At 40.0% G+C, this 22,872-nt stretch overlaps 1 protein-coding gene and 1 pseudogene across 1 annotated transcript in view; both read right to left on the bottom strand.

Annotated features, from left to right (window-relative positions):
* The window catches only part of GLDC (glycine decarboxylase), a 98,940-nt gene that overhangs the window by 36,695 nt on the left and 39,373 nt on the right, over positions 1-22,872 (bottom strand). Inside the window, exons 9-15 of the mRNA XM_077774828.1 lie at positions 14,888-14,993; positions 13,085-13,224; positions 12,447-12,527; positions 10,575-10,672; positions 9,993-10,077; positions 9,790-9,831; positions 8,559-8,701 (exon numbers count right to left, since the gene is read on the bottom strand). Of these exons, the coding sequence (XP_077630954.1) occupies positions 8,559-8,701; positions 9,790-9,831; positions 9,993-10,077; positions 10,575-10,672; positions 12,447-12,527; positions 13,085-13,224; positions 14,888-14,993 (695 nt within the window). The remainder of the gene's footprint in view (positions 1-8,558; positions 8,702-9,789; positions 9,832-9,992; positions 10,078-10,574; positions 10,673-12,446; positions 12,528-13,084; positions 13,225-14,887; positions 14,994-22,872) is intronic.
* Positions 13,684-13,797, bottom strand: LOC144240537 (U2 spliceosomal RNA; annotated as a pseudogene).

Raw genomic sequence — 22,872 nt, 5'->3', positions numbered from 1 at the left:
TACAGCCAGAACTATAAATCCCTGTAACCCCAGTGGTTTTCCCAGGGTGGTGGTTAAAACAGCACATTAGCAGGGCACCTGGGTGGCTCAGTCAGTTAAGCGTCCGACTTTAGCTCAGGTCAGATCTCACAGTTTGTGGGTTTGAACCCCACATCGGGCTCTGTGCTGACAGCTCAGAGTCTGGAGCCTGTTTCGGATTCTGTATCTCCCTCTCTCTCTGACCCTCCCCCACTCACGCACTGTCTCTCTGTGTCTCAAAAATAAATAAACTATAAGATTTTTTTTTAAACCAACATATTAGCATTAACCAGATACTTGTTTGCAGAAATGCAAATTCTCAGGCTCCAACCTAGATTTACTGAATCAGAAACTCTAGCTGTGAAGCTTAGCAAGTTAATGAAATCCTCCAGGTGATTCTCATGCACAATATAATTTGAGATCCATAGATTATGCCCTATGCCTTACTTTATACCTTTATTTCAGAACCTTCAGGGAGGAGGTATCTGGGTGGCTGAGTCCATTAAGCATTTCTCACTCTTGGATTCAGCTCAGGTCATGATCTCAAGGCTCTTGAGTTCAAGTCCTGAGTCAGACTCTATATTGACAGTGTGGAGTCTGCTTGGGATTCTCTCACTCCCTGTATCTCTGCCCCTCCCCTACTTATGATTGTTCTCTCTCTCTCAAAATAAATGAATAAACTTAAAAGAAGAAGAACCTTCCTGGAGATTCTGGAAGAGCAACTGCCTGCTCTTTCTACATTCAAGATCACAGTTTGATGTTTTCTAAAGACAAAAGTAGCCTCCTCACTCTTATAAGCCAAAGGAGCTAATAATTCCAGCTTGTCTTTCACATTAGATATCCATGGAAGGTGTAAATTACTGTTGTTATGTGCCTTAAACATTACATCATAACCCAGAAATTCCTGGAGTCTATATGTGAGCTGCTAAATGATTTTTAAGGGTGTCACAGTGTTATGGGGAACAAGTCAAAGCAAGCCACACTGGGCAAAATAGAAAATGGAAAGATAACTAAATATTACTTGGCTATTTTCTGCACCAAACTGGAAATGCTCTCTAGGTTTGTAGATTGAGCAAATAAATGGGAGAAATAGGGACAAATTTCTTGACATTTTTGTTTCAAACGTTTTTTATTTTTTAAATGTTTTATTTATTTCTGAGAGAGAAGAGAGAGAGGCAGCGTGAGCAGGGGAGGGTCAGAGATAGAGGAACATACAGAATCTGAAGCAGGCTCCAGGCTCTGAGCTAGCTGTCAGCACAGAGCCTGACACAGGGCTCAAACCCACGAACCATAAATCATGACCTGAGCCTAAGTTGGCCTCTTAACCGACAGAGCCACCCAGGCGTCCCATTGTTTCAAATGTTTTAACACCTTTGGGATCTTAAGGATCCCAGGAAATAGACTTAATAAAGGTTTAGTCACATGAATGAAAGATTTCATGCCACAATTTATCATAAAATCTTTTATCAATCATAATCATTGGTGATTCCTCAATTAAACCTCAATCAGATCAATAACATACCATTTGTTTATTTGCTCTATAGGACAGAAACCTACATCATCACTAAGGAAATAGCCCCATATAACAGAGGTTTGGAGGCCTCCACACATTGTGGGTGCTAACATTTCCTTTCAGCTGCTGAATTTTCTTTCAGGAAAAAATCCTCTGAAGGGAAAGGCAATATATATCTAGGCAGGGACTATTAGAGAAAGAACAATAGCCTCCTATGAGCATAATGTAGAAATGTGCAAGATCTAGATAGTATGCAAGGACCCAGCAGCATATGGGGTAAAGAAGTCAGGGCTGTATGCAGAAACACTCAGATTTGTCCCTGAAAACTATAGTTCTCCTACACAGGCCTCTTAGAACCAGAGTTGTATCTCTATTCTGCAGAGCTTGGTTCCTTTCTCTTTGTTGTGAGCCTTTCCCACATTAAGTACTGAGTTGCTGCTAAGACTAATGTAGTATATGGTTTGCCTCCAACCTAAGGGGAAACTTCGAAGCTGGCTTCATCATGACATCAACTGATAGAGAAATCCTCTGAGATCAGGATACCCAGGATAGAAATGAATCTTACATTGCATTTAATTATTTCATATATTGAACATCTTGCATGGCATCCAATAATGTCACATCTGAGCAAATATTCCAAGAATTAAAACTGGGGACTCAGGTGACAAAAAACAGACACATAGACCAATGGAATAAAATAAAGAACTCGGATTTGGACCCACAAATGTATGGCCAACTAATCTTTGACAAAGCGGGAAAGAGTATGCAATGGAAAAACACAGCCGCTTTAACAAATGGTACTGGGAGAAATAGACAGCAAAATGCAGAAGAATAAAACTGAATCACTGTCTTACATCACACACAAAAATAAATTCAAAATGGATAAAGGACCTGAATGTGAGACAAGAAACTATCAAAACCCTAGAGGAGAAAGCAGGAAACAACCTCCTTAACCTCAACTTCAGCAACTTCTTACTTAACGCATCCCCAAAGGCAAGGGAATCAAAAGCAAAAATGAATTATTGGGACCTCATCAAGATAAAATGCTTCTGCAGGGCAAGGGAAACAATCAACAAAACTGATAGGCAACTGTCAGAATGGGAAAATATAGTTGCAAATGACATATGAGATAAAGGGTTAGTACCCAAAATCTATAAGGAACTCACCAAACTCCACACTCAAAAAACTAATAATCCAGTGAAGAAATGGGCAGAAGATATGAACAGACACTTCTCCAAAGAGGACAACCAGATGGCCAACAGACACATGAAAAGATGCTCAGCGTCCCTCATCATCAGGGAAATACAGATCAAAACCACACTGAGACACCACCTCACACCGGTCAGAGTGGTGAAAATGAACAAATCAAGAGACTCTAGATGCTGGCAAAAATGTGGAGAAATGGGCATCCCTCTACACTGTTGGTGGGAATGTAAACTGGTGCAGCCCCTCTGGAAAACAGTGTGGAGGTTCCTCAAAAAATTAACAATAGAACTCTCCTGTGACCCAGCAGTAGCACTGCTAGGAATTTATCCAAGGGATACATAGGAGCACATGTACCCCAATGTTCATAGCAGCACTTTCAACAATAGCCAAAACATGGAAAGAGCCTAAATGTCCATCAACTGATGGATGGATCAAGAAAATGTGGTTTATCTATACAATGGAATACTACATGGCAATGAGAAACAATGAAATCTGGCCATGTGTAGCAACATGGATGGACCTTGAGGGTGTTATGCTGAGCGAAATAAGTCAGAGAAAGGCAGATACCACATGCTTCCACTTATAGGAGGATTAGGAGAAATTTAATGGAGGACCATGGGGGAAGAGAAGGGGAAAAATAGCTGGGGAGAGGGAGAGAGGCAAATCATGAGAGATTCTTGAATATTGAGAACAAAACTGAGAGCTGATGGTGGGGAGGGGGGGTGAGAGGGGAAGGGGGGTGATGGACATGGAGGAGAGCACTTGTTGGGATGAGCACTGGGTGTTTTATGGAATCCAACTTGACAAACTATGAAAAAAAACAAAAAACTGGGGACTGAGGGATGTGCGTAAAAATTTTCATAGCAGAAATATTCACAATAGCCAAAGATTGGAAACAACCCAAATGCCCCTCAATAGATGAAGAGATAAAACAAAATGTGATGCATACATACAGACTTAAAAAGGCCATTTGACACATGCTACAAGATGAATAAAGACATTATGCTAAGTGAAATAAGACAGATATAAAAGGACAAACATTATGCATTTCCACTTACATGACATATTTAGAGTAGTCAGGTTAAAAGCAGCACAAAATAAAATCATGGTTGCCAGTGGCTGGTGTAACAGAGAAATGGGGGATTTATTGTTCAATGGGTAAACAGTTTTAAGAAGGTAAAAAAGTTACGGAGTTGGATAGGGTTGATGGTGGCAAAACAATATAGATGTACTTCATGAAATTGAACTGTACTCTTAAAAGTGTAATTTTAAATTGGTAAATTTTCATATTTTGTCACAAAAAAAATGTTAGAGTTGCAAAATATTACTAATGCTACTTCCTAAAGATCTTGCCATATTTATCTTTTAAATATCATACAATAGGGGTGCCTGGATGATTCACGTGATTAAGCATCCAAATTTAGCTCAGGTCATGATCTCACAGTTCATGAGTTCCAGCCAGGCACCAGGATCCCTGCTGTCAGCACAGAGCCTGCTTTGAATCTTCTGCCCCACTCTCTATCCCTCTGCCGCGTGCACTGTCTCTCACCAAGGAAATAAACTTAAATAAATAAATATTATACAGTAACAAAAAAGGAAAAGGAACATTTAATGTTTATTTATTTTTGAGAAGAGAGAAGGAGAGAGAGACTGTGAGCAGGAAAGGGGCAGACAGAGAGGGAGACAGAATCCAAAGCAGGCTCCAGGCTCTGAGCTGTCAGCACAGAGCCAGGACACGTGAATCAAACTCACAAACCGTGAAATCATGACTTGAGCTAAAGTCAGACGCTTAACCAACCAACTAGCCATACGGGCACCCCAGGAAAGGAAACATTTACATATAACTTTTTGGTGACCAGACTCTAGTCTACAGACAAACTCCAATTAGGTATAAGTGAAAACCCGAGGAAGTGGTGTTGAGAAGAAAAGCTAGTAAAAACAAGATAAACAGGCCAGCCAGATGCCTGAGGCTGGGTACTCCCTTCGTAAACTTTTGGCTTCTGTAATCTTGTTTGCCTCCTGCCTCCTCCTGTGTAGCACCACTGATAAGGGCCCCCTCCCGTTTTGTCTCTCAACCCCCTACCATCCCAGCCATAAAAGGAGGCTGATGCCAAGGTTTGGGGTTCAGCCTTCGGAGGTGACTCTACTTGGCTGGCACTGGTGTACAAGAAACAGTGATTCCTGTTTTTGGGATTCCCCGAGTGCATGTGGCTTGTCTCTTCCTAGGCACTGAGTATTTGCTGTAACAATGATAATTGCTACTACACCCCTTACGAGCATAATTTCAGTGGCTGACATGATACACCAAATTCTTCCTCTGTATAGAATATTCAAGAAAACTTCTTACAATAAATATGAAACCTACATCAGCATCTTCGATGGGTCTCTACTCAGCAATAAATCATGATGAATTAACCGATAAACAGCTGTGGTAGACTAATTATAATACATCAAATATAGGTAATAAGACATGGATATATACTTTACTTGTGGAGAGAAGCTTAGCACAAATAAACCAAGATAGCGTCACAACAAAAGAAAAATAAAATCCCTTGCATATAGAATATATGGTGCATCCCTTCCTCTGCTCCTCATATTAAGAAATCAAATCACTTTCAACTCTGGAAGCAATGCCCTTCTCTCTTGCCAACAAAAGAGAAGGGCATTTCCTCACCTGTCATAGCAGCCTCTGCTAAGAACCAGAAATATCCCTCATTTATGCCTAAACTTTGGGCACAGCTACTGTCACTTTCAAATTGGCTCCTGGAAATGAGCGTTACACCTGGGAATCTCTGTGGTATGAGAAGGCATCACTGACAGCAAAAACATCTTGATAAAGATCTCTTTGCCTCCTGCACATCTGAAATGGGGTACTGAATCTCACTGCCAATCATAAGGGGAGAGCAGGACAGGGAAAACTTCTAAGACAATAGTTCTTAACTTTGCCTTCAAATTGGAATCACCTGGACAGTTTTAAAGACCTGCTTGTGTAAGGGCGTCTGTGAGGCTCAGTCAGTTAAGCGTCTAAATCTTGATTTCCACTCATGTTATGATCTCATAGTTTGTGAGATTGAGCCCCGTGTCAGGCTCTGCGCTGACAGTGCAGAGCCTGCTGAGATCCTCTCTGCCTCTGTCTCTCTCTTTCTTTTCTTAAATAGTTTATTATCAAGTTGGTTTACATATAACACCCAGTGCTCACCCCAACAAGTGCCCTCCCCCACCCCCATCACCCCCCTTCCCCTCCCTCCACCGCCATCAGTCCTCAGTTTGTTCTTAGCATTCAAGAGTCTCTCATGGTTTGCCTCCCTCCCTCTCCCAACTAATTTTCCCCTTCTTCTCCCTCATGGTCCTCCTAATCCTCCTATATGTGCAAACATATGGTGTCTGTCCTTCTCTGCCTTATTTCTCTCAACATAACACCCTCAAGTCTCTCTTTCTCAAAATAAATAACTTTAAAAAAAAATCTGCTCATGCCCGTGTCCCTTCCCTTATCTTTTGCAATTAAGATTATGATTCCATCTGGTATTGTGATCTGGACATCAGGATCTTTTTATAAATGCATCACATAAGTCTAATTTCTAGCCAGGGTTGGGAACCATTTTGTTAGGGGAAGACAAGCTTCGTCATCCATAGGTCAGTCATCTGGGGACCTTGGATTGGACCTCAGTTAGCTGCAAAAATTAATGATTTAAGAGTTAAAATAATCCTAAAAAATTACTAATACAACAGAGGATGTAATCATATTTCATCACTAGAGGGCGAAGTTTCTTCACTTTCAATGTTTAATTAAATTATTATTGCCTCAGGTTAATAATTCACTCAATTTCCTTTCTTTAAAAAGGCAGAAGGCCTGGATGATGTTGTAAAGAAGGCATGAAGCCTGACTTACATGAATATCATTCCTTCCTATTTATAAAATCAGGGTAGGGTCTCCTGGGTGGCTCAGTCAGTTAAGCGTCCGACTTCGGCTCAGGTCATGATCTCTCGGTTTGTGGGTTCGAGCCCCGCGTCGGGCTCTGTGCTGACAGCTTTCTCAGAGCCTGGAGCCTGTTTCAGGTTCTCTGTCTCCCTCTCTCTCTGATCCTCCCCTGCTCACACTGTGTCTCTCTCTATCTCAGGAATAAATAAAACATTAAAAAATATTTTAAAAAAATAATAAAAAAAATAAAATCAGGGTATGAGAGGCTATTATTAAAAGAGCTCTATGTCCTTTCATTTGCATATGCCCCCTTCCTAAAGGGTTTGTATTTTATAGGATATACTGTTTTTACAGAGTGGATGGCTTTGCTATATAGCCTATGGTACCAAACAGGAGGTGGGGCTTGGTTGTACCTAAGATCGGATTACTTTCTGCCTCACAGAGTAAGACAGTAAATGTCTCAGTTTTAAAATCATTTGATTTTTCTTTTTTTTTTAAATGNAGCGAAAGTCGGACGCCTAACCGACCAAGCCACCCAGGCGCCCCAATCATTTGATTTTTCTATCTTGAAATACAAACTCTGCATTTATAACAAGCTCCTAGGTGTTGCCAGTGTTGAGGCTGCTGGTGGAAAATACATACTGAGTAGAGGAAGGTGAAGAACCCAAGTGGCAGAAACCAACTTTCTTTTGAAGATACTTAAAATTTGAACTCCTGCTGATAGTGTTTGTCTGCCTATCCATCTATCTATCTACTCCATGAAGACAGATCACAAATCTAGTGGGTTCCAAATTGGAAATCAGAAGTGATCAAAATTACTTGTTTGCTTTTTTAAAAAAATTTTTAATGTTTATTTTTGAAAGAGAGAGAGGGAGAGAGAGACAGCATGAGCAAGGGAGGAGCAGAGAGAGAGGGAGACACAGATTCTGAAACAGGCTCCAGACTCTGAGCTGTCAGCAGAGTCCAACGCGGGGCTCAAATTCACAAGCCCTGAGATCATGACCTGAGCCAAAGTCGGAGGCCTAACTGACTTAGCAACCCAGGCACCCCATTTGTTTGTTTCTTAAAATAAAGATTCTTAGTTCCAACCACTGGTTTTATGATTAGGAGGTCTGAAGAGGGTTAGAGACATTTGTATATTTAAAATGTACCCAGATTTTGCTAGTTAGTGCCCTCTGCTTTTAAAAATCACTGCTCTTCAAAAACATATCCTTTACATATAAGGAGACAGAGGCCAGAAGGGGGGCAGGGAACTTTCAAAGTTAGTGACAGAAAGAACCAGGATCTAGTTTCTCCTGACCCTACTGGATTGAGACGTGGCTGCCAGTTTAGGAGTTAATGTGTGTACTTGATTCTAACTATAATGTTATGTCACTGATGGATGTAGTAACTAGTTTCCTAAGACAGCCCACAGTGAACAACAATTCTGGACATTCACACCCATGTGTTGTCCTCTCCTGCATTCAAACTGAGCTGGCTCTGTCACTTGCTGAATAGATAGCATAACATCTGGAAGTGATGCTGTGAAACTTCAGAGGCTGAGCCTTAAGGGATTTGCAGCTTCCACATTCTTACATTATGGAATACTCCACGTTGAACCCAGACAACATTCCAGGAGGAATGACACTCAAGCAACCACATGGAGAGGTCTACATGAACAAGAACCAAGGCCCAGGTCAGCATACTCAGCACTACTCCCAGCCAGCAGCCCATCACTAACTTGCCAGTTATGTGAATGTGGCTACAATGGACCTTCAAGCCATCTACCTCAGTGGATTTCAACTGTCTACTCCACTCTCATAATGATAAGAAATAATAAATTGTTATTTCAAGCATCCAAGTTTTGGAGTGGGTGTTATACTACAAGAGATAGCTGAAATGACAGGAGAAGAAATCTCTTACCTGTTAGGCTGGAAAGAGATTCGGTCATAGCCCGTGAGTTCACACAAGTCCTTCTCAAGCTCTCGGAAAAGTTGCTGATATCCTTGAGCTTGGTCCAGAGGTACAAATGGGTGGATGTTTGCAAATTCCTTCCATGTAATAGGCTGAAGAGCAATGGGGGAGAAGACACATACACATATACATACTACTATAGTAATTAACAATACTAACTTTAATGATGATAATGATAATGAGTGTAGCAATAGCTAGCACAGAGAGTGCTTACTATGTGCCAGATACTGTTTTAAGCACTTTAAATATATTCATTTAAACCTCACCACAATCTTAACAGGTAAATACCTCTTACTGCCTTCATTTTACAAATGGGTCACAAGAGCCCAGAAAGAGAACTTACACAAAAATATAAACTTTTTCTATCTTTTCAGGAACAAAACAGAACTATATCTATGAAACCCAGTGAGCTGTTTCAGGTACGGTTTACTCAAAGTCCTTTACAGCATCTATATTATTCTCTTTTCATTGAGCAGAACAAGACATAAACCAAAGTAAATGGGGAAAATCCTTCTAATCACAATATGAAATGATTCTCTTTGCCTGATGTAATTTCTCATATGGAAAAAAGGAAGATAATTTTGCTAAAATGGATCCTAGCCTAGTAGAGATATTTACCAACTACAAGATCAGGTTATACAAATCTTCTGTTGATATAAGAAATAAATGAAAATCTCCATTCTGTACCTTCCTGGCATTGTGAATGGATTTCTAGGAAGAAGGCTTAAGGTTCTAAATTCTACTGAGCATACTAAACTCCAAGTTGAGAAAAGCTTTTTACAATGCAGACTTAAAAGGGGGAATAACAGGGGCACCTGGCCGGCTCAGTCAGTGGATATGTGACTCTTGGTCTCAGGGTTTGTGAATTCAATTTCCACATTGGGTGGAGAGATAACTTAAAAATAAAATCTTAAAAAAATAAATAAGGAGGATAGAAAGGCAGGAATACTCTATATTATTTTATTTTTTTAGAAAATAATTTTATTCATAAATTTCAATGACCAAATCACAATAAAATTAGAGTTTGTCCTTAGATTATTGAATAGCAGGTTATGATTTAGATAGTTATTAAATCGCAGTCCCAGTGGCTTTCTCTAGTTATCCACTTATGTATAAGCTCAAAGACTGCTCCTACTAAGTTCCTTCCTAAAACAAGTTTTTAAGAAAACCTCCTACTTACTGCAAGTTCAGATGAGCTGTTGAGCTTCATGGTGCAGGACCCCTTTAAGAAGCACATCCAAAATGTATCATATTAGTGATTTCCTCTGACCCCTCTGATCTCCCAACATGGCCACCCCTTCATTCCTCTTACAGTATACCAACTGCAACCCGAAGACATGGAACCAGGCGCGAGATAGAAGTAGGAATAAGGGCAACAATTACCAGTGGAATCATACTGTGAACAAGCGAAATGTCTTTGTTTTCCAATTTCTTCATATATCGGACAATGTTTGTTTCTGAGTGATAGCTATGAACACAAAACACATAATTTGGGCCATTATAATGAGCTAAGAGCCCATGCACACCCTCCTGAAAGATAAGACACACTGAGATCTACCTTCAAACTACAGATCAAATTGAGACATGGGTAACATACTAACAAAACATCAGAAGGAAGGGCATGGAACTCCCATGAACCTCAGAGATGCACTAGGACAAGAAGCTTCCTGTGGTCAAGAGAGGAAGAAGACGATGTTGAGTTCCTGGTTATGAACATTAGCCTGGCAACTATGCATCTGAACTCCCCTCTTCCTGACAAGTGGGTTTAGGGATTACAGTGTCAATAAAGCAGAGCCAGCAGCAGGTGGCTTTGCCACAATCAGGAATGGAATCCTTATGGCAATGGTTTCTTAGTGAGCCATGGCTGAGCCACAAAACCCAAACCCATATCACAGTTGGATTCAGAAGCCACTCTCTATTGTGCTATTGAACCATACAATGCAGAAGTCACACAGGCACACAAACCTGTTAAACACTTGATGTGTGAGGAATGAGCTAGTTCTCTTGAAGGCAGTCCCTGGAATACCTCTTCGCTCCTCACCCATGCTTTCAGCAACTAGCTCCTGCATGGAAAGACCATAGACTAAAGGATAGGAAGCAAGACTATAATTGGTCAGCATACATTCTGACAAATCACTGCAGATCTCCTACTACCACTGCTCACTCCCCACCCAACCCCACACCTCCGGCATTTGGCATGTTGAAGTAAAAGTTCTGTGGACCTGTGTCTCAGATGAAAAGGAAATGATAAGTTTTATACCCCTTCCCCACCAAAAAAAAAATTCTGCATGTACCTTGAGTAATAAATCCAGTTCCAGGAAATTATCTTAACGTGCTATCAAAAAAGTTATGATATCACTCAAGTAAGAATTCTCACTTGACGCTGCTTTTATCTTTGAAAAACAATTTTAATAAAAACACATGCACCAAAATGAGCGAAAGGGCAATCTCTTCAAATGAGGCTAAGAAAACTGGATATCCACATGCAAAAGAATGAAGTTGGTTCCTTATCTTCTACCATATATGAAAATTAAAACTGAACAAAGGACCTAAATTTAAAAACTGAAACTATAAAACTTTTAGAAGAAAACACAGGCACAAATCCACATTATCTTGGATTTAGATTTTGGTTTCTTAATATGATACCAAAAGCATGCTTTTGAGTAACAAAAGAAAAAATAAAATGGGCTTTAATTAAAATAAACGTCCGCATATCAAAGCAACTATCAAGAGTGTTGAGCACAACTCACAGAATGGGAGAAAATGTTTCCATATCATATCTGATAATGGGTTAATATTCAGAATATATAAACATAGCTTATTACTCATTCTGCCCCAGGCGATAGTATAGCCATCTAGAGTCCTCATAAATATTCCTTAAATGTATGAACCTGTGGTTCAATTTAATTAAGAGTTCTAGAGAGAAGATAGCTTATTCAGTCCTATTTATTAATTAAGCCTTAAAAAAGAACAATGTGATAGCTCTTAGATGATTTACATTTGTTATCTTGTACTGAATAAAGTCCTCTGTTAAAGAGTGCATAGACAACCAGGATGGAACCTATTACTGCTGCCCACTCTCTCTTTCATCCTCATTCCATGCAAGTGCAACCTTTCTCCTCACATGGCCCTGCAATTTCATTGTTTTCAGAAATCAACTCAACCACACTGTAATGTCTCTAGTTCTCACTGTCATCTTCACCTCTAAGCCTTTATAGTTGCTTTTCCCAGTGTCTGGAACATCTCTAGTCCCAGCCTCCTTGTCCTTAACTGTGTCATTTTAGATTGGATAACTCCTACTCAACATGGTTCAGACCTCAGTTTAGGATAATTTTTTTTCCGAGTCTTGTTGAAAAACTCCTCATCTGTGCTCACAGAGGATCTGGAGACATCATCTATCATATCACCTGGAATTTAATCTTGTACATACTGCGTCCCCATTAGACTATAAACTCTGGATGGAGGTGGGGACAATTGTGTCTAATTCACCACCATCCTCAGAGTCCTCACAGCCTAGCATGGTACCTGCCATATATTAGGTGTTCAATAAATATGTTACATGAATGGTTTCTAAGAATTGACATAACCAAGACACCTTTGTCACGATTCCCCATATTAGGGACAGTGTTGAATTAAAGACCATTAATCCTTCCAAGTAGCTTGACTTCAATTTCCTAGCTGGGGCCCACTGCAGTGACCACTAGTTATAGGGGATGGTCACTGGCATAATTTTTAGCAGCGGACCACCCAATGTGACACTTGAAGCCACAAGAGGCACTGCTATCTTTGACAACTCCTCAAATAGTCATTAAGAGAAATGCATCTTATTTTACTTACAGCAGACGACTCACAGCCAAAGATCCACAACAAGTCATCCAGATCTTTTTCACTTACTGTTTCATCAAGAGAAATACCAAGCTGCAGAAATGAAAATGAAAGGGAAAACATCACCCTAAAGTACAAAACCAGTGGAAAAATCCCAAAAGAGGTTAAAGGGAGGTAGGTGCTGGATAAAACTCTCAGTTTTTCCAAACTCTCAGGGTGTCATTGTACCCAAGTTGGCCCTTAGGTGATGGTGACTAGACGACTCCCAGACTTCACATGGCTTAGTTTTATGAACAATTTTGGGACCCCAGCAGGTCACTCCTACTGATGCTAGATACAGTTATCCTTTTCTTCCTTTAATTTACTTTATTATGGTACTGATCATAGTCTTTATCTTCAACAGTCATATTGGGAAGGGTATTATGAGCAAAATATGTGCCTAGGAGTATGATACATGAAAACTAAGTCTTAAGGAAAGCTAAGAATGAATTATCCTTTGAGGGTCACAATGTTCCAAATGGAAATGAAAATTGTAGGACACAGATTGTGCCTAAAAATCTAATATTGATTTTTTAAATAAATAAGAAAATTTCAGTGAATAAAGTCATGAAATTTTAAAGAATATAATAAAATGGAAAAATTTTATTTACCATGCCATCCTCAAAGAGCCGAAGATTGATTTGTCGCTGAGTGGCCCTGTCCAAGACTTCCTTCACTGAGCAGCCACACTGAACCTTCAAAGTGTCAAAGAACAATTCGTGCTGGAGTTGATGCCCAGCTCGCTTGAGACCTAGATAAGATAGGAAAGCCACCAGTCCCCAACAAAGAAATCTTGCTTCTCTGCCCTTGACATTTCACAGAGAAATAAAGAGGTAAATCCAACCATTGTCTGTTCCTGGTCTCAGGCAGTCTTTTGGTAGCTGCCTTTTTATACAAGGAAACTAAGTGCTTATTACTATACTATAGGATATTATGAAATAAATACTTATTAAAAAAAAAAGAAAAGTCACCATAATCACTATCCAGAAATAACCATGGGTTATACATTTTAGTGTGTATTCCTCTAGAACTTGAATGTATGTGTGTATGTATCATATATCACACATCTCTTCATACTTAAAGAAATTTAATATATCATGAGCATTTTGCTTTTCTACAGATCATTAACTATGTTATTTTTAGTGGCAGTGTAATATTCAAATATAGGCAAGAAATCAATTATTTTTAAACATTTAGGCTGTTTCCAAGATTATGGTATTATAACTAATGTTTAAAGGACATCTGATTGTTTCCTTTAGATACATTTTTAAACTGATAAGAACAGATACTACACTCGATCTTAGCCAAAAGGCCGAGAACCAATAGATACATTTTTATAAATAGAATTTTTGGTTCCATATGTAGGCACATTTTAAAGGCCCTCATAAAAGTTATACCAACATCAGCATTCTTTTTAATCTTTGCCAATGTAATGGGAGAAACACTATTGTTTCCATTTACATTTCCTTAATAGTGAGGTTGACATGTGATATGTTTATTGGCCATTTATTTATACATGTATTTCTTTTAAAATTTGGGGCACCTGTGTGGCTCAGTTGGTTAAGCTTCCGACTTTGGCTCAGATCATGATCTAGCAGTTCACAAGTTTGAGTCCCATGTCAGGCTCTGTGCAGACAGTGCAGAGCCTGGAACCTCCTTCGGATTCTTTATCTCCCTTTCTCTCTGTCCCTTCCTTACTCACACTCTGAGTGTGTCTCTCTCTCTCTCAAGAATAATAAAAACATTAAAATAAATAAATAAATAAATAATTTATACTTAATGTTTTTGACCATCTTCCTCTCAGAGTGATCATCCCTCTTGTTTATAGTGTTGGGGAGTGAATAAGAGATCTCCATATTAAAATTTTTAGCACTCAGTCTACCATACGTGTTAAAATAGGGTTTTTAAAATTATTTTTTTAATGTTTATTTATTTTTGACGGGGGGGGACACAAAGTGTAAATTGGGGAGGGTTAGAGAGAGAGGGAGACACAGAACATGAAGCAAGGTCCAGGCTCTGAGCTGTCAGCACAGAGCCCGTCATGGGGCCTGAACTCATGACATGAACAGTGAGATCAGACCTGAGCTGAAGTCGACACTTAACCGACTGAGGCACCCAGGTACCCCAAAATGGGTTGTTGTTTTTTTAAATTTATTAATGTTTTATTTATTTCTGAGAGTGAGAGAGAGAGAGAGAGAGAGACAGCGTGAGCAGGGGAGGGTCAGAGAGAGAGACACACACACACAGAATCTGAAGCAGGCTCCAGTCTCTGAGCTGTTAGCACAGAGCCTTGATGCCGAGCTTGAACCCATCAAAATGTGAATCATGACCTGGGCTGAAGTCAGATGCTTGACTGACTGAGCCACCCAGGAGCCCCATTTGCTCTAAAGTTTTCAAACAGATAATTGACTCACCTTCAGACAAAATCAAAGTGGCATTATGTACCCTTCTAGCAATATGCTTCAGCCCATGAGAACCATGGTAAATTGCAAACATGGCAGCCATATTCGCCAAGAGAGCCTAAAACAACAAACAGCATTTAAGGAATCATGTTCAACAATATAATGGAAGACAAATTAATGGGAAAGAGTATTCTTTTGACTCGAAATGCCAAAATTAAAAACAGGAACAAAACAAAATGTTTGCATTCTCTATGATAGTGGGGGACCATTCTTTTTTTTTTTATTTTTTTTTTAATGTTTTATTGATTTCTAGGAGGGAGAGAGAGACAGCGTGAGCAGGGGAGGGTCAGAGAGAGAGGGAGTCACAGACTGAAACAGGCTCCAGGCTCTGAGCTGGCAGTCAGCACACAGCCTGACGCGGGTCTCGAACCCACGAACCGCGAGATCATGACCTAAGCGAAAGTCGGACGCTTAACCGACTAAGCCACCCAGGCGCCCCAGTGGGGGACCATTCTTAACCTGACTACCTGAGGGGCAAACATAGCATCCAAGACACCCTGGTCAAATCTGACCACTATAAAGGAGAAGTTTCACTGATATAATATTAACATGTCACCCATAAAGGGAAGATCAAGCTGTCATTAAATATCGAGAGGCAATGTTGGAAGACAGTGGAGCAAAAAGGCATCAGGAAAAAAAAGTGAGATCTAAAAGTTTTATACTCAAACAGTTATTCAAGAATAAAAGCAACAAATAATTTTCAAATATACAAGAACTCAGGGGACAAAATTCTACTGAAAACTTAAAGCACTAGAAGCTGAATTTCAGCATACCAAGAGACAAATAGGGATTGTGTGGCAAGGGACTACCAAAGATGAAAATGGAGGATGCAGGGGAATAAAACCAAAATAAATTAGCAGGACATATATTAGAAAGAGAAAATTAGAATCTACTGGCTACTCCCTCCCTGCTCATAGCCAAGTTCACTTTCTCAAGTAACGATATCTCCCTTGACCATTGGTCTGAAGTTTCACAAAAATATTTACAGGGAAGTGTATGTTTTTGTGTGACAGAAAATAGAAAAGGATGGCTTTGGCATCACTCAGAAATAAGAGACACAGACAGCTCCAGGGATGCTTCATTGAGGAAGTCCTGCAATGGGGAGCAAAGAAAGGCCCCACTGTGACGGCATATTGGGTCAGGGAGGAGGATAAAAAGAGAATGGCTAGGATGAGAGACCAAAATTAGTGACAACGTAGGGGGAAAAGACAGAGACCCACCTCCTGCTTCTTTTCCTCTTAGTATTATCCTTATTTGCTTTATCACCCTACATCCTGCCACTAAGCAATCTTCTAACCATGCAATATCATCCTTCCCCCCAGGTAATTGGTCTCAAATCAAATCTCATACTCCTCCCCTACCCAGTCCACTCCCTTCTCCCACAGACCCTCTCCCATTTTACTGGTCCAGCAGGATAGACTCTGATATTTCCAGTCTCACTAGTGACTTTTCTACTTAAGTACAAGGTCAGCAGTTCAAAGTCATCTTCACAGCCACAGAGTGGGAAGGACACCTGAGAAATACAGTGCTTTAAAGTTGGATGTTCAATATTGGATCTATTGTCAGGTCCATAGTTTCTTTGGTAGGCTGCTAGAAGGAATCCATGGGACCACTAGAAAACAAGAAAACAGTTCTCAAAAGATACTAGAAACTGAAGCAGTCAATAAAGAAAATGGAGAGGAAAAAGACATCTGAGAACACAGAAATAGACTTTCTTGGGCCAAATTTACCCAAGAGAGTTTAGACTATCTTGTGGACTCTATATAACAATTAGAAATAGAGGTGCCTGGGTGGCTCAATCGGGTATGTGTCCGACTTCAGCTCAGGTCATGGTCTCGCAGTCTATTAGTTCAAGCCCTGCAATGGGCACTGTGATGACAGCTCAGAGCCTGGAGCCTGCTTCAAATTCTGTGTCTCTTCTCCCTTTGCCCCTCCTCTCCTTGCATTCGGTCTCTCTCTCTCAAAAATAACCACTAAAAAAATTATTTTAAAAAGAAAAAGAAATAGGGGCGCCTGGGTGGCTTAGTCGGTTAAGCGTCCGACTTTCGCTTAGGTCATGATCTCGCGGTTCGTGGGTTCGAGCCCCGCGTCGGGCTCTGTGCTGACTGCCAGCTCAGAGCCTGGAGCCTATTTCAGTCTGTGACTCCCTCTCTCTCTGACCCTCCCCTGCTCACGCTGTCTCTCTCTCTCTCTCTCCTAGAAATAAATAAAACATTTAAAAATTAAAAAAAAAAAAAGAAAAAAAGAAAAAGAAATAAATATAGAAGCACTATAATACATCCCAGCTATGGAGAGGGCAAGCCAAACAATTTATGACACTGTGTATCCAAATGCTTATGACTACTGCAGGGGAATTAAAACTCAGACCTCATATTTCCAGAATCCTCTGGAAGCCTCTCATTGTAACAGCTTTGTGGATGGTGGTTCATGCCCCTTTTTAATTTAGAGGTGATTGTTGACTAGCCAACAAATAGATGACTAGTAAAATAATTTTTAGGGGTGCCTGGGTGGCTCAGTCAGTTGGATGACTGACTCTTGATTTTGGCTCAGATCATGTCTCATGGTTTGTGAGTTAGAGCCCTGCATCAGGTTCTGCACTAACAGTACAGAGCCTGCCTGAGACTCTTCCTCTCTCACTGCCCCTTTCCCCCACTTGCACTCTAGTGGTCTCCCTAAAAATAAATAAATTTAAAATTTTCAATCATTTTTAGAAATCTTAGAAATCTTAGAAAAGAAAATCAAATAAAGACCAAGAAAATTGAAAATTTCCAGATAATCTGGATTAAGTTAGTTTATGTAAAGAAAGTAAGTTTAAGAAAAGGAGTAATCAAAAGCTCATGATTAAAATTTTGCTCAAGACATTGGGGTGGGGCCAAAATGGACAAGATGGCAGCATGGAAGTTCTGTTTCTCTCATCCTTGAAATGCAGCTAGATCAGCAGCAAACCATTTTGCACACCTAGATCTGAGAATTAAAACAACCATCTATATAACTTGAGCCACAGAACTTGGCAGGTAAGCGGCAGGGAGAGGTGAACTGGGGGAGACAGAACCCATGGAGAGTAGGGAGCTGTTTATGAGGAGAGAGGACAGACAAAGGCAGGAGAGTACAGGAAAAGCACTCCCCCCCGAATGTAACTGGAAAGAAAATAAAGAATGGAAGCACCCTCAAGAAACTGAACAAGAAGAATGGGAGAAAGGAGAGGGTTTCAGTTCCATAAGCACTCTATAAACAGGGGAGAGCAGACTCAGAAATTCCACAGCTCAATACTTGGTGGTGCTCAGTGAGAAGGGCAAATCCCCAGGAGCAGGTAGCAAGGTTGATGTGTCCATGGGCCACATAGGGAGAATCAGTTCCTCTACTAGGAGGGCATTTGGTAGAGGACTTATGGTTTCCTGCCACAGGCAAGTGTCCCAGCAGACACGGAAGAACAGCCATGTTTTTGGTGGCATTAGAGGGAAGACACCAGGAGGTGGTGAAACCTGGCACTGGCAATGTGTTGTGATTTACCATAATCTCTGAACCTCTGCTGCCATGAAATTGCATGAACTTTTTCTGGGGCAAGCCAGCACCCAGCCAGAATCTCTGAACCTCTACAGCAGCACAATTGCATGGACATTCCCAGGGGTAAACCAACACCCAGGCATTGCTTGATGGGACCCTCCAACAGAGGGTCAAAGTGGGTCCAAGCCAGAGAGCCCTCAGAAGTGGAGTTTGGAAGGTAGCCCCATCTGAGATAAAATTTGGGAGGGAGGTGCCATCTGGCCGGCTGACAGCTTGGACATCAAGATGTATCACAAAGCTGTAATCATCAAGACAGTATCGTACTGGCATGAGAAGAGACACGTAGATCAATGGAACAGAACAGAGAACTCAAAATGGACCCACACACATATGGCCATCTAATCTTGGACAAAGCAGGAAAGAATATCCAATGGAATAAAGACGTCTCTTCAGCAAGTGGTGCTGTGAAAACCAGACAGCAACATGCAGAAAATTGAACCTGGACAACTTTCTTACACCATACACAAAAAGAAAATCAAAATGTGGTGCCTGGGTGGTTCAGCCAGTTAAGCATCAGCTAAGGTCATGATCTCACAGTTCAGGGATTGGAGCACTTCATCAAACTCTGTGCTAACAAGTCAGGGCTTGTAGCCTCCTTCAGATTCTGTGTAACCCTCTCTCTCTCTGTCCCTCCCCTGCTCACGCTGTCTCTTTCACTGTCTCTCAAAAAAAATATTAAAAATATTTTACATAAATGAATAAAATTAACTCAAAATGGATGATAGACCTAAATGTAAGATAGGAAGCAATAAAAATCCTACAGGAGAAGATGGACAACAACCTCTTTGACCTCCACCGCGGCAATTTCTTATTTGACATGTCTCTGGAGGCAAGGGAAATAAAAGCAAAAATGAACTATTGGGACATCATCAAGATAAAAAACTTTCAGCACGGTGAAGGAAACAATCAACAAAACTAAAACACAACCGACAGAATGGAAGAAATTTCAAAATGACATATCAGATAAAGGGTTAGTATTCAAAATCTATAAAGAACTTATCAAACTCAACAGCCAAAAAACAAATCTAGTGAAGAAATGGGCAAAAGACATGAATAGACACTTTTCCAAAAAAGACATCCAGATGGCAAAGAGGCATATGAAAAAATGCTCAACATCACTCAGCACCAGGGAAATACTAATCAAAACCACAATGAGATACTACATCACACCAGTCAGATGGTTAAATTAAGAGGAAACAACAGATGTTGGTGATTGTGCACAGAAAGGAACACTTTTGCCCTGCTAATGGAAATGCAAGTTGGTGCAGCTGCTCTGGAAAAAAGATGGAGGTTCCTCAAAAACTTAAAAATAGAACTACCCTAGGATTCAGCAATTGCACTACTATTTATCAAAAGGATATAGGTGTGCTGTTTCGAAGGGCGACATGCACCCCGATGTTTATAGCGGTGCTATCAACAATAGCCAAAGTATGAAAAGAGCCCAAATGTTCATCAACTGATGTCTCTCTCTCTCTCTCTCTCTCTCTCTCTCTCACACACACACACACACACACACACACACACACACACAATGGAGTTTTGCTCATTAATCAAAAAGAATGTAATCTTGCCATTTGCAACAACCTGGTTGGAATGAGAGTATATTATGCTAAGTTAAATTAGTCAGTCAGAGAAAGACAAATATTATATGCCTTCACTCATATGTGGAATTTAAGATGCAAACAAATGAACATAAGAGAAGGGAGGCAAAGATAATATAAAAACAAAGAGGGGGGCAAAATATAAGAGACTCTTAAATATAGAAACCAAACTGAGAGTTACTGGAAGGATTGTGTGTGGGGAGATTAGCTAAATGGGCAAGGGGCATTAAGGAGGACACTTGTTGGGATGAGCACTGGGTATTATACATAGGGGATTAATCACTGGAATCTACTCCCGAAATCATTATTGCACTATATGCTAATATTGCATTATATGCTAGCTACTTGGATGTAAAAATAAATAAATAAATAAATAAATAAATAAAGAGTTGGTCAAAATCATTGGTTATAAGGGAAATTCATAGGAAATCCACAATGAGATACCACTTCACAGTCACTAGGATGGCTATAACCAAGAAGACAGACAGTAAGAAGCATTGGTGAAAACGTGCAGAAATTAGAACCCAAGTACACTGGTGGAAGGGATATAAAATGATGCAACCACTTTGGAAAAGTTCAATGTAGATTTTACAATGTGGCCCAGTAATTCTACTCCTCAATATGTGCCTAAGAGAACTGAAAACATGACCCCATAAAATCTTGTACATCAATGTCCATTTTATTCAAAATAACTTAAAGTGGAAACAACCTAAATATCCATCAGTTGATGAAAGTATAAACAAAATGTTGTATGTGCATACAATTAGATATTATTCATCCATAAAAAAAAGAATTACTGATTCATACTACAATGTGGATGAAACTTGAAATCAAGCTAAGCACAAACGGTCACTTATTTTATAATCCCATATATATATATGTGAAATGTCCAGAATGCAAAGACAAAAAGTAAATTAGTGGTTCCCAGGGAATGCAGGGAAGTTAGAAGGATGATGGGGAATGACCATTTCATGAGAACAGCTTTCATTTTGGCATGATGAAATGTTTAGAAATGAAATGACAGTGATGGTTGCACAACATTGTAAAAATACTAAAAACCATTAAACTGTAAACATTTTTTTCAAACTTTTAATGTTTATTTTTGAGAGAGGGAGATAGAGTGTAAACACGGGAAGGGCAGACAGAGAGGAAGACACAGAATTTCAAGCAGGCTCCAGGCTCTGAGCTGTCAGCACAGAGCCCGATGTGGGACTCAAACCCATGGACCACAACATCATGACCTGAGCCAAAGTCGGACACTTAATTGACGGAGCCACCCAGGTGCCCCTGAACTCTATACCTTAAAAGGGCAAATTTTGGGGCAACTGAGTGGCTCAGTTGATTGTCTGACTTCAGCTCAAGTCATGATCTCACAATTCATGAGTTTGAACCCTGAGTCGGTCTCTGCTGGCAGCTCAGAGCCTGGAGCCTGCTTCTGATTCTGTGTCTCCCTCTCACTCTGTACTTCCCTGCTTGCACTCTGTCTATCTCTGTCTCAAAAATAAATAAATATTTTAAAAAATTTTAAAGGGAATATTTTATGGAAAGTTATACCTCGGTGAAAGAGCTGATAAACTGTAAATTATATCTCAACACACCTGACTTTAGATAAAAGTTAATGAAAACTGCTAGTGGTGGTAAAACCTAAGACATAAGAAAACACAAAGAACAGAACATGATGCAAATTCAGAGATCTGTGAAATATCACAAGTTTAAAGAAAGAATTTTTAAGAACAATTTAGTAACACACTTTCAGAGATTAAAGAAAAAAGTACCTGTGTACCATCGACATTGCAAAACTAGGACAAGTCCAGTGTGGAGCCTGTCATACTCAAGAGAAAAGGGGTAGCCTGAGAACACAATGCAGTTGCTTTAAGAAAGCAGAAGCTGAGGTGCCTACGTGACCCAGTTGGTTAAGTATCTGTCTTTTGATTTTGGTTCAGATCATGACATGTTTTTCATGGGATCAAGTACCACATGGTGTCCTGTGCTGTTACTTTGGAACCTGCTTGGGATTCTCTCTCTCCCTTTTTCTCTGCCCCTCCCCTGTTCTCTCTCTCTCTCACTCAAAATCAATAAGCATTTTTTTAAAAAATCACAAGGCTGGAGTCAAAGACAGAGAGTTCAAGGAGCATTACAAAACATACATCATCTCCTAACAAAAAAGAATAATTGCATCTTCATAGAGAATGACACTGGAGTTATGGGCAAGGGCTTTTATGCAACCAATTATGGAAAGAAACTCATGAAACACAATAGACAATGGATAGGTAGAAATTCTCCAAAATGAAAAGATTAAAATCAGAGAAGACAGAGTTGGGCTATCTCCAGGGCAAATATCACTTTAATAATTGGTGAAAAACAGAGACCTTTGTTTAGCCCAAGTTCACCTGTAAAATTGATTTCAAACTTTGAAGCAGAAAACCCCTAAACGTACTTATAACCAGACAGGCATTTTTTGGAAGAAAGGGCATGAGCAGGACATGAGCAGAAAGGGCAAGACAGGAGCAGTCAGCTGCAAAGTACAGAAATATTTAAGTAGAGAATTCAACAAATGAAGGGTAAACTAGAGAAAGTAACAGCATCATATAAAGTTCGACTTGCTATTAACAGAGGAAAAGTTTGTGATAGCTAGCCCCTTCCTAAGATAATAGAAAAACTCTTACCTGAAAAGAAATAGCCACCTTCTTTTCAAGGGAGGGGAAGAGAGGGAACGAGAGAGAGAGAGAGAGAGAGAGAGAATCCCAAGCAGGCTCTATATTGTGAATGTAG

The sequence above is a fragment of the Crocuta crocuta genome, unplaced genomic scaffold (assembly GCF_008692635.1).
Source record: "Crocuta crocuta isolate KB4526 unplaced genomic scaffold, BGI_CrCroc_1.0 scaffold251, whole genome shotgun sequence".
In the NCBI taxonomy this organism is placed as follows: Eukaryota; Metazoa; Chordata; class Mammalia; order Carnivora; family Hyaenidae; genus Crocuta; species Crocuta crocuta.
The sequence above is the reverse complement of the archived record's forward strand: the minus strand, read 5'-3'. Positions and strand labels throughout refer to the sequence as shown.